Here is a 12339-nt window from a genome sequence, read left to right on the forward strand (position 1 = left end):
AGCGCAGTAGTCGAGGCGTGTGAATTTTGATTGCCGCGCGCTGCGCCTATGCAACAATTAGGATTAAGCTTAATAAGAGACGCGACAGCGCGCCTTAAGTTCCACCCTATACTTTAAAGGAAAGTTCATGGACGTCAATGAGGAATCGCAAGGGTAGCCGGCAAAGGGAAGCGCTGTCCCATGCATCATACACGCGGTTTCTCGTAACCGCGGTTACGCTAACTACGCTTAACCCTGCCCAAAAAGGCCACCTGCAGCCAAATTAACTATGACTACAATACATACCTGTCAGTGTGACTGGCGAGTCCTAAAATTAACCGTAATGAGATTTTATGCTTTTCAGGAAAGTAGTTTGGTTGTTACGAGCGTTTTAACGTTTTAAAGGCTGTGTAGCAGACGACGCGCGCATGTAGCGGCGCGTCACTATACAGTGCCTAACGTCGCCTAGAATATACTGCCAGTATATTCTAAGCACTGTAGTGTCACGAAGTTGGGCAACTTACCGAATATGATGCAGAAACGAATGGGCGCTCGAGAACTTGCCTCAAGCCGGGAATTGTGGATGAACGGCATTCGAATAGAGGGCAATAAAAGGGTGCAGCTTGAAACGCGGCTTGTATGTCCTATAGGGATGGTAAAATGGGGAAGTTTTCGTAATTTTTAGCGCGATTACCGAACCGAAACGCTGTGTAGCGATGGGAAGAGCGAACGCACACGACATAAAAGACCGTGCTCCTCGCTTGCACTTCACTAATACAGAAAACATATAGAGCAAACATTGGCAGCGGTTTAACTACTGTTGAACTGAGTTCGACTAGCGATAGCTCGGTATTGTATGGAACCCAGAACAATTATACTTGACATAAGCTATCCAAAGATAAAAAGTTGATTTTGTAGCATAATGTTCAATATCACGCAATGATCTAAATAAATGCAATTAATTACGATGCGTTATTGAATTGTGGCATAAAACTTGTATTCCTGTTATACCAAGCTACACAGCAATATAACACTTGTGTTGCTATGGTCTGACTTTAAGGCTTAACATTGAGGCTGAGCTGGAAACGAACGGCGCAGATCTCCTGCTGCCCGACTTTTGAAGCATAAGCTCTCTACCCGCGGGGTGCATCGCAACTTCGGATTTCTCCTCACTGGTGCCGAATGACCTTGAAGGGCAGACGGCCGGCACAGCAGGGGGAAAGGGCGGGGGCAGCAGAGCAGTGATTGATGGAAACAGATAAGCTTCCCTGGCCCAGGCACTAGCAGACGCTATACTATCACCGCATATGATTAGTACATCTCGACGTGCTGTAGCGGGCGATGTCTTCACTCAGCCGACCAGCACATTAAGGAAGGGGGGAGCAGAGTAAAGGAGCGATTGATGATTACAGGTCTCGCGTTTGCTTTCATTTTTGTCTCTCTGCTTCTACCAACGTACAAATATGATCACTAAGTAGACTTTTCACGTCCATATTCAGTCAATTATATGCCGTGAGGCATGTTGCGGACTCCACATTCTAGCGAATAACGTCGATAAATCCGTGCACTTGGAAGGAAAAAGAAGGTGGAGTTAGGGGGGGGGGGGGGGGGGGGGGCATTACCCCCTGTCCCTCCCCCATTTCTCCCTAGAGCAGCTGGGCAACTTCAGTGGCTTTGCTGCCAAGGTTAGGCTCCGAAGCGAAGAGACGGGCCTTCGTAACCGTGCCATGGGGTGTGGGTTGTTCCTTTTTTCGTGCAGGGGGCGTGGGTTGGAATGGCGGAAAGTTGAAGGCAGAGGCGGTGTGGCGTCGCTATTTTATAACAGATTAGGATCGGGATACCCATCCGCTCGAGCGGCGTAGAACACTATACGCCACTGCCCAGTGACAAAGATTTGTCTGCTTCCATTTCCTGTCTAGTCTCCGCTCCATCTCTCCATTCACCAAGAGAGAGACGAGGCTTGTCGATTATCCTGCATGAGTCGGACGAAGAGGAAAAGAGAAACAGTCGTAATCCTTTTAACTAGTTGTTGCAACTGTAGGAAAAAGTAAAAGAAAATGCACGGGCCTGCTACTGTGTGTGTATACAACTTTTATTTCTACCAGATGTCCAACACGAACAACGATCGAGTAACCCACCCTTCAGGACATTAGGCCTGTCGCCTTCCCTTTCTTGCGTTCGCTGAAGAACCACTGCAGAGAAAGTTATCCGGGAGATAGCTACGTTATTGCTGTGTGCCACTTTTTATCGCCTTGCGAGCAAATAAAATAAAAGATTGTTAATTGCGCTGTTGTTGCTGCAACTGATGGAAAAAGAAAACTGCGTGGTCATCTCAGCTAGCTGTAGCTGAGCCACCACCACTGCCGCGCCGACAGAAAGGAGTTAAAAGATATACGAGATAAATTGTTGAATGAAAAGACTACGCGTCGCAAGCAACAGGCGCGTACGTACCCGTCGGAGTAGCGAGGACGATGACTTCAAGCTTCAGCAGCAGGTGCACCCAGATCCTAGCACCCAAGGGCAAACATCTGCACCGTGGTTGTGCGCTTCGGTGATTTCGCTCTCGAAAAAAAAAAACAAAAAAATTGGAAGGTTGCGGCCTTTGTGTCGTTTTCGTTTCTACGTCTCATGCACTTAATTGTCCCGTTTATCTGTGGACGCTTGAACTACGTCGTGATGGAGGGATAAAGCGGTGTACGAGGACAGATTCAGAAATATGCACGGCCAAGGTATATACAACGCTCATGGAGGAAAAAATAGGAGAGGGTATGACTTCATGCGACTACTCATCGTATGCCAAGGGTAGCCACCATACCAAGCGCTCATAAAGTCAGCCCCTCCTCCATTCGTACGCTCTCCAAGTCTGCCCCTAATGTTTTGGTGTTGGTAGATGTGCGCGTATTTGCTCTGCCCGTAGCGTTGTAGTGTAGAGCAAGGCTCTTTTTTCTTTGTGTTGCTCTTGTCAGCGCATGCGCCCAATCAGTGATGATAAGGATATCACTGCACGCTACCACGTGGGGGACAGACTCGTTACTTTTTTTACTATTTGTGGCTGTTTTAAGATTATAGCCGCACGCCCTCTTGCGATTTGTTTCCGCTCACATCTGCGCTCCACGTAAAGCCAACTGCGGATGCTTTTTGTAAGCGGTACCGTACGCGCGGACCCATCGCATACGATGCCTGCAAATCGCGCCTTTACTTAAAATCGTGCTTTTATCGCGTCCTAATTTTCGAAGAGACCAGTGACTACGACACCACGAAACCAACGCTCGTGACGTAAGAAAGGCCGAAAAAACGAGTGCGCATCGTCGCTGTCGTGGCAGCCATTAATTAAACCAGACGGACCGTGAGAAACCCCGCACAGCGCAGTCTCATTTGGCCGCATCAAAATACCCCTGCACAGATTGGCGATTTAGCATCTTTAAGGCGTAAAATCGTCCAATAGTGCTCCCAGACATCGAAGCCTGGAGTGCGCCAGTGTCAGTACAACGTAGAGCTGGAAGGCTTCGATGTCTGGGAGCACTATTGGACGATTTTACGCCTTAAAGATGCTAAATCGCCAATCTGTGCAGGGGTATTTTGATGCGGCCAAATGAGACTACGCTTCAAAATGGCGGATGTGTCACCATGAGCAACTCATTCACTCTGCGACCGCGCACAGCTGTTAGTAGGGCACTGCCATTTGTCGTGCGGAATCGCCTCTTTGTATTTTACATTGTACTAGCCTGGAAGCAATCGATCCGAAGCAGCCGCCAGATATATATGAAGAGAAGCAGACACAAAAAACATGGTATAGGTGCTCGGGAACGACCGACTCCTAACCGCGGTCCCTATACTGATATTTTCGCCATTCTCTTTTAAACACAGTTTGAAACGCTGTCCTGCAGCCGTCTAGCAATAGGAATATAGCAGGCAGAAAAGCATGCTACGATTCCCTGAATTTTTGTGGCGTATCGCAATCCTTGTCCAACGCAACGGCCCTCACCCAACAAGTATGAAATGCGGCTCAAGTTACTAAAGCCCTGGATCCCACTAATAAGCTCCAGTGAATGATTTTTATTTTATTGAGCTTTTTTCTCCTGCTCGCGACTCAGAAACAATAAAAAGCACCATGCATAATCGCTTTTTGAAGCACAGATGTGCTACATGGGTACATGCGCGCTCAGACACAAGCGTCCACGCAGTCGAACGGCATTAAGCGGAGCTGTTCTTCCACATATGATCCTGCATTTCACCGTTATTGGGCCCACATGTTGGAACTATGCCAGCCAACACGGGCGAATTTGTACGATTATTTTTACGCAGACGGCAGTGAGCAACTAGTAAAAATCCCGTAATCGAGAAGATATGTCCCAACACTTCATAAATTATTTTATTACAAACACATTATCTTTAAAATGCGATTGCTCAAGACCGCTCTTTTTCACCAACAAGAACACGGCACTTCCTGTGAAAATGACTGGATGCATATCTTGACGCGAACAAGACAAAAACTGCACAGGAAAAACAGCACTTCGCGGTTCAACTGCGCAGGAAAACGCGCTGCCCGACATTCGCGGGGCCGCACGCACAGTTCATCACCGACGTTCAATCCAGAAGCACTCCTTGTTCTCCTTCCACTCTTGACCGCCGTCCTCGTAATGCTCCTTTTTCCAGACAGGCACCCGACGTTTGACCTCGTCTATGGAATACTTGACGGCTTCCTGGGCTTCCTGCCTGTGCTCGGACGAGATGGCGATAAGCACGCTTGCTTCGCCGACGGGCACTTCGCCCAGGCGGTGAATCAACGCTATGTTCTTAACGTGCCACTGTTGCCGAACTGCACCGCAGATGTGGAGCATCTCGCGTTTCGCCATCGGAGCGTACGCCTCGTAGCTCAGCTTGCTCACTTGCTTGCCTTCGAAATGGTTGCGCGTTGTGCCGAGGAAAACGGAAATCGCGCCGCAGTCCGGGGAGCCGACCTTGGACAACACCGTCTCAACGTCCAGTTTGGCCGGTGTCAGTTCTACGTAGTCCATGGCGATGAGCGGAGACCTCAGATCAGCCGCCGCTTATCGGAGGAATGAAGGCGACTTCGTCTCCTTGTTGCAAAGTCACTTCGACGCCAGACTCGAGGTACGACTCGTTCACAGCGATCACGGCGCTGTTCTGCAGCGCTGTGAGCTTAGGATACACGCTGAAAATCACCTGCTTCAGCTCGTCGACGTCTTGGAGGACGGCGGGGACAACGAGAGAGGTTTCGGAGGTGCCAACTAACTCGCGGGCCTTGGCGAACAGTAGCAGACGCACGGGTACCTCTGGCCGCATGATCCAATGGGTAGCAGCTATCGAATACAGCTGCGATCGGCTCTGTGCCTAGCCCTTAAGGCATTATCAAAAGGCTGCGGAGTAATGACGAGCCATATAACGACTGTCGTAGCGACACCGCGCAATAAAGACGCACGCCGAAAACAACGCGCGTGCGGCTCTCCACATGTGGCCGCAAGTAGACCGGCTGCTATTTGCAATTATAACCGCAAAGCGGCGCGACCAGCGCGACCAAGGTAGACCCTACGATTGATGCGACCACAGCGGCGTCTAGCGACAACTATCAAACTGTCGGCAACTAATCTGCCAGAGCTCGCACAGGTAGCGCTAAATGCTTGCTCTAGAAATGTTCGCTGTGAAACCGTAAACACAGCACTTTTACTGCGAAGTGGATGCGACTCCCGCACCGCAGGCCGCGGTTTTAATGCTGCAGTGGTGGTTGGCTTATGTCCGAGTGTATTTTCCTAAAAACGCCTGCGTAAGCTTCTAGGCAGATCAAGATATAATCAATTCCTTGCTTGCACTAAAGCGGGAAGGAGCGAACTTCTAATCACGTGGAATGTAATAGTAATTCACGCAGTCAGAGAGCCTACAATTATGTTTTAAAAAAGCTTATGCGAAAGAGCCGAAAAGCTGCGAGTGATCGCATATGCATCCTCACTCTTGCACAGCAAAAGTTCATCTTTTTTAGACTTGGCTCCGCGTTAGTGTTTCATTGAAATGCGGAAATCTAGAGCGTATTTTTCTACTGTTATATGCAACCTATGCAACCGCACGCTTAGATGAGAGTGGTTTTAATTGAAACTTGCGACTTAAAGTAGTTTGTTCAGCAACAGTACAGTTTGGTATGAATTCGGTAATTACAGCTTGTAAAACAAATTGTGCAAAGGCATTTTGACGCTACAATTGCTTTAAAATAACCTCCTTTGGACGGCGTACATTTAGGATCCCGGTAGCAGCTCGAAATTAATCAGCGAAAGCGAGAAAAATATCCTATCAAGAAAACAAACAAAGGCGAAATGCCGTCACCCGCCCCTGGACCAAACCTTTCCCGGAACAAGTAATATCCGTGCGTCATTTCCGGTAGAGCGTGGTCCTCCGCGCAGCCGCTGTGGGATTGTGCTTGGCGCATGCGTCGAGCAGTCCGCTATTAAATTCAGTACGGGGTCTTTGCCGGTTTGTGCACGGGAGCCGCACCCTGCTCAAAGCGGTCGGGAAAAAAATTTACGAACACGCTCGAGGTTCTCGTGCACTCGCCGGGTACCGAAGTGCGGTGGATGCTGAAGTGTGGTTTGTGAGGTTTGTTGGACATACGTAGTGGACATTCTTCCATGCTGCTCAACGAACTGCTGTGACGGCACGCTGGGACACCATTCGCCCCACGGCAAGCCTGGGACACCCGGCGAATTGTTTCAGCGTTAGGCCTATTATTAGAGGGAAGTTACTCTCGGAAGGTATGGCTCCTCCATGTTTCGCCTGATTCCGTTCCAGTCGTCCAACGATGCCGCACGGACGGAGCTTTGCGCACGCTTGCTCGGGTGTTCGGAACTGCTTTCGAGTTGCCGATTCGCCGGAAACAGTGACAATTATTCTTGAGTTAGGGCTAGCGCTGCTCCTCCCAGCGCTGTAAAATGGCGGATATTATGTTCCGATCAGCTCAAATTTCGCTCGTTTCTGGCGAAGTTACCGAAACTTGCAGCCGCACGTACTGTACTAGTGGCCGCACTTGACCATGGAAGCGGCATTTGGCCGAAACATCGTTACTGTGTCATCGTAGCTCGCGGAAGTGCCTGCAAACCTTCATGATGTGCCCGAAGTGGTGTGACATACTTGGCTTGTTTGCAAAAACAACGTGGCGGCCTCGCTTGCTGCGGGTGACGCCCGCTCGCGTTTTCTGATGCTCTGCACATGTGCGCGTTTGCAAGGTGGTATTAATAGCTGGTGCTAACATCAGTTTGGTCTGTGAGCTGCACTCCCGATGCGCTAAGGACGATAACCCTAAACTAGATCGGCGATTTGCGCTGGTTTATAGCTCCTTCGTGCGTTGTTTGCGCGCTGGTCCGATGGAAGGTTGAGCAGCTTTTGTCCTCGCTACCGCGATTTTTCTTTGGTTTTTCTGAGCTTAGTTCATCTTTCTGCTCGTGTAAGATCAGCTAACTTGTTCTTTAAGCCTAACGATCGTGCTTGTGACAAGTTGCGAGTGGGCTGGCCTGCAAGCGGTATATGCAGCGAAGAACATTTGAGCTCATCTACCGGGTCGTGCGCGCAGAACGTCTGTCTAGGTACTTTGCATTGCGACTGGAGTGTTTGTGCTCGTTCTGAGATAACCGACCTCCTCCCTGTTCCGGCTCGTTGCAGTCACGAAGGCGTTGCATGTGTCGCGAGCAAACTTGTTTCCTGCGTGCATTGCTGTCGGCGTGTAGTTGCGGACATACTGTGTGGCGTTTTAGCAGGCCGCGCTGCTTCGTTGCAAAATGACATGCCTCATCTTGCAAAAATTGAGGTGTAACTAAAGCAACTGTCTGTGTGACATCGTGGTGGCGTAAATAATTCGCCGTGCTTATTAAATACCTTGGGATGTTAATAAGCTGATATAGATGTAGGGTGCTCATTCACTAATGCATTACGTTGCAGCGCAGCTACAAAGCGTTATGTTGAATTAAGACAAACCTTTCATGTGCACAATTCATTCATCTTTGTACCATTTCACACAGCAAAAAGTACAGCTTTGCAGCTCCAGAGACCCTTTGCATGACACTGTGACTCTGTCTTAGCTCCACCATTTCGTTTTTGTCGCTTTTTTTTAATGTACAAGGGTAACTGGTGTATAGACTCTTCCTATGCACTACTTTGACAACCCAGGAGCGATCTTGTAATTTCCTCTTGTGGCTGTACCGTAGTGCAAGATAATACCAGCCAATGATTCACCATGCATGCTTTGAATGTGTTCTTAGTGTGCTCAAGAAATCATGGCTTACATTACTCTGCTTATAAAACTTATGCTGAAACATGGTGCCGTGCATGTTCATCAGTATGATGTGTTTTTTTTTGCAGGTCGAGGAGCCTAAGCTAACAAAATGAACGAAGTGGAGAGTCTACGTCAAGAAGCAGAGACATTAAAGAACACAATACGAGTAAGCATCATAAAACAACTTGTGCATGTATAGATGACTAAGCTTGATTTAAATTCATTCATGTTGTTTACAAGCAGCTCATCTCACTGAGCAAAATTATTTCAACACTTCAGCGTTGAGAATTCGTGGACTAGCATGCAAGTTCAATATCTGCAGCAAATCTAAGACTCAGTATGTTCATAGCTATGTCAGCTTGTTGTTGAAATGGTATTTAGCTTTGCAGTATTCAGCTAAAGAGAACTTTTGAGACAAGGTAAGACATAAGTTTGCATGATTTCTATCTTGCCTTTGAGTCCAATCACCATCTGATTGAAGTGCCACAACAGACATTTGTACACACAGTGGCTGAACTTGTATCGACATCCTTGTGGTCATAATCCAGAGTTTTATTTTGAAGTTTCTTTATGGTAATGTAGGCTTCGCTAAGGTATACTGCTTTATCATTCAGCCACTCATTCAGTCATATAATCTTTAGCATACTAAGCACACTGAAAAAAGCCGGATTGAAGTTACTTGTAATGCATACTTTTCAAAATGGTCACGTGGCTGTTCATGTGTGCAGTTTCTGTGGCATTTTTTTCTTTATGTGCTGTGATATTGTTTGGAGGTGAGCATGAATCCTTTAGGTAACACATCCTGAGCGAAGCGGAAAGAGTGCACGCTTATCGGCAGCACTGTTTTGGTACTTGTTACATTAAAGTGTCTTTGATGTGAGGATGCCCACTAACCTTGTGGTGCAACAATGTTTCCAATGTCCACTAGGAGGGGCGCATGTTTGAGATGTTCACGCTTGCCAATCTTCCCATTTTACCCAGAAGACTCCCGATTAACTCAACTTTCCGATTGTGCGACCACTGCCCTATATATCTCGATGCCTCTGCCCATGCGAGAATAGTGAAACTGGCACCGCAATATCTGCAGCTGCATTATAGTTGTAGCACCACCATCAACGGCCGCACTAGCACCATCGCTGTCGTTGGCTAAGCTAGCCAATCAAAGCCAAATCAAGCCAAAGTTGTATAGATGTTTGCTGCTGCAGTTGCTTGTGTGCATGGAGTTTTTTGCATGTACGTTTAGGGTTAGCTAGGCCAACTGTGTGCGGCGTGCAATGCAAAGTTAGAATTATGGTGTTCTTAGTGAAGTCATGGCACTGTCAAAACTCGAGAGATATGTGCAGACGTTTTTGCCATCTTGTGCTGCTGAACTTCCACGATTCGTTACGTTGAGAAAAGGCGAACATTTTTTCATTTGGCACAAGTGGATGTGATGGCGTATTTTATGGCGGCAAAGGTGATTTGAAACTTAAAAAACTAGAACCGAATTCATCTCATTAGTATGTAACATAACCCTCGAACGTCTGCTGCTGGTGAAGGCCACAAATTGGACCGTTCTTTGGGGAAAACTACTCCCGCTGATTTTTGAAGCTATAAATGGCTATCACTGCGAGCTCTGTGCAAAAGGACTCTTGTAATGAGATATCTCCAGATTTTTGGTCTTGCCAGCTTTGCAGGAATGAATGTCTCCGCCTGGCAACGGGGAAAATTGGCAGATGTTGTAACATAAGGCAGTTTTACGGACAAGGGGTCTGGGTCTCCAGACGCAAGAACATCCCTGTAGGATCGTCAATGATCTGCAACAAAGATGCACTGTAGTTTTGCAGTGTGGCATTCAACATGTTGATCTCCTGTCAAGCTTGAGGTTATTCACCCAATCCTGCTCATACGTAGCACCTGCATTTAGATGGCCTGAATGGGAGAAGGGGGAAAGCTTGCGTTTAGAGACTTCCGTATCTCTAAAAGAACCCCAATTTGAAATTCATCCAAGCTCGTTACAGTATGCCCCATGCCCATTCCTTTGGCACGTAACGCTTTGTTGTAGTTTCATATTGCATACTTCTAGATTATTTTGATAGTGCTACTGGTTCGTACAGCCAGGCATGGCTGCAGGGTGTAAGACTTGGACTTGATTGGCCTCATAAAATCGGAAGAAATGGGGATTGGCATGTGTACCTTTTCTCTCTTGGGCAGAATATACTCTCTCTGCCGTTGTGGGAATTCTGGCTACCCCCTATGCATATGTGTGAACTCCTTCAGTAAACGGCTTTGGGAAGAAAAATTATGTGAAGGAGAAGTGCCTCCTCTCAGTTCTGTTTGTCTCGTTTTTCTGCCATGTTATGGTTATGTCTTAAATGCACTCAGTTTAGCGGCGATCTGGCAACACTGGCCACAAAGCCTTCTCATATTCCAAGAATAGCAGAAATGACTTACTCAAGAGCATGTGCATGGACGAGAGCCATTTTTGGAACAGCATAAATTTTAATTTTTATGGTTGTTTATGTTTTGGAAAAAATAGCTTTTGGCGCCAGGCACTGGCAGAGGTTCTTGTTCCCCAGCAGGCAACGGCTCGCAAGGGTAGTACTGCAAGCTATGGTCACGCAGCAAGAACGAATAGCGCTGACACAGGACAGTGCACCTGTGTCATTCTTTTCGTCTGGTGTCAGCACTGATTCTTTTTTCTGGGCAAGAAAGTTTTTCTTGCCACGGCTCTTGGTAGCAAGGGATTTAAATGAATATTTGTTTGTGCATTGCATCTGTAGCTTGCTTGCGGGACGCTACTTTCCTTGCGTCATATGATCTGCATCTGCTCTGAATTATTGTTTGAAGGCATGCAACAAACCAGGAAGACAAAATGAAATTTCCAGCAGCGATAGAGATTTCCCTTCCTCTACCTACGTGACTGCAGAATTTTGTTCAGTGAGAGACTTGCTTTAAAGGCTCATGACAAGTCCTACTGTTTTCTTTTGTTTGCTTCTTGTAGTTTGTTGTTTCGGTGCATTAGAACGTTGGGCCAAGCACTTAGCACAGAGCCTCATCGCGCACTCCTTGTTCTTTTCTCTTTTATTCTTTATAACATTTAAGAATTCATGTTCTTTCTTCTTAGGCTTTCAGTATGGTGGCTTAGTTGCTGCCGCATTTCATTGTTGATTCAAAGAATGTGGCAGCTGAATTTAGGGAGGGGGGGGGGGGGGGGGCAGATGCAAAAGACGTTTTTGTGAAATGCAACATTGTTGCTGTGTGTTGCAAAGAAAAGTGGTTGAAACGAATGTAGGGTTCTCCATTATGGTCCCTCACAACCGACGTACACCTTAGGTCGTTACAAGCCACATACCAGTTACCTTTCTGCTCTAGCAAGGATGCCATTGAGAGCACATTAATCCAGCTGTGCCCATGACATAACAAGAACATTGTGAAAGTCGAGGGTCTTAAAGAGCAACTGAAGAAGTTTGAAGTTTGCCTATACCGATCATTTGCCACATTCCAGTTGCAGCAGGTCACTTGCACACTAAACTGAGCATTTTCAACTTAAAAGAAAAATAAGAAAATAAAATGCAGTTGTTGCCTCTGCAGGCCTGCATGTCTCTCAAAAATAAATACTTCTTCCTGATGAACGAATGTCAGCAGAGCATAAGTTGGGAGGCATAATTCCCAAGTGCACCTATTTGTTTTTGTCTTTTTAGGACGGGGAATTTGTAGAGGCATCTGTGGACAGCGTATAAGCTTAATTCTCATTTTGGTTGTCGTCAGGATTGGTACGCTGATCATTAATTCACATGTAGGAAAATGAAAGCCGAATTAGGAATTCTGCACTATCTCAGGTTGCAAGAAGTGTTGGTAAGGGTTTGTAACACACAAATGGCAACGAAACCATGGGCCCTTTTTGTAGGTCAGTAGTTTAAGACATAAATGTGGATGTGAAATACTTCAGTTACTCTCGTATGTGCTAGACAAGTGACATTGCACTTATAGTCAAGAGCCAATAGGTGCACATTCCAGACTTTTCCACGTTACACTCATTGAGCTGTAAAGTGGTAAGAAAACACAGCGATCACTGTGAAACATGGGTATACAGCCTAATGTGC

At 46.9% G+C, this 12339-nt stretch overlaps 3 protein-coding genes across 3 annotated transcripts in view; 1 reads left to right on the forward strand and 2 right to left on the reverse strand.

Moving 5' to 3' along the window:
• Nucleotides 1-4338: 4338 nt before the first annotated feature.
• Nucleotides 4339-4997, reverse strand: LOC146197284 (molybdopterin synthase catalytic subunit-like). The gene has a single exon (XM_084599091.1). It carries the CDS (start codon nucleotides 4995-4997, stop codon nucleotides 4557-4559), a length of 441 nt encoding a protein of 146 aa, XP_084455217.1. The 3' UTR covers nucleotides 4339-4556.
• Nucleotides 4998-5019: 22 nt separating this feature from the next.
• Mocs2A (Molybdenum cofactor synthesis 2A) lies at nucleotides 5020-5489 on the reverse strand. The gene has a single exon (XM_084599092.1). It carries the CDS (start codon nucleotides 5284-5286, stop codon nucleotides 5020-5022), a length of 267 nt encoding a protein of 88 aa, XP_084455218.1. The 5' UTR covers nucleotides 5287-5489.
• Nucleotides 5490-6418: 929 nt separating this feature from the next.
• Gbeta13F (guanine nucleotide-binding protein subunit beta-1) overlaps nucleotides 6419-12339 on the forward strand; it is a 34954-nt gene continuing 29033 nt past the window's right edge. The window contains exons 1-2 of the mRNA XM_084599093.1: nucleotides 6419-6740; nucleotides 8341-8420. Of these exons, the coding sequence (XP_084455219.1) occupies nucleotides 8364-8420 (57 nt within the window). The 5' untranslated portion in view covers nucleotides 6419-6740; nucleotides 8341-8363. The remainder of the gene's footprint in view (nucleotides 6741-8340; nucleotides 8421-12339) is intronic.

Source organism: Amblyomma maculatum, chromosome 3 (genome assembly GCF_055883805.1).
Source record: "Amblyomma maculatum isolate TAMU_Amacu chromosome 3, ASM5588380v1, whole genome shotgun sequence".
Lineage (NCBI taxonomy): Eukaryota > Metazoa > Arthropoda > Arachnida > Ixodida > Ixodidae > Amblyomma > Amblyomma maculatum.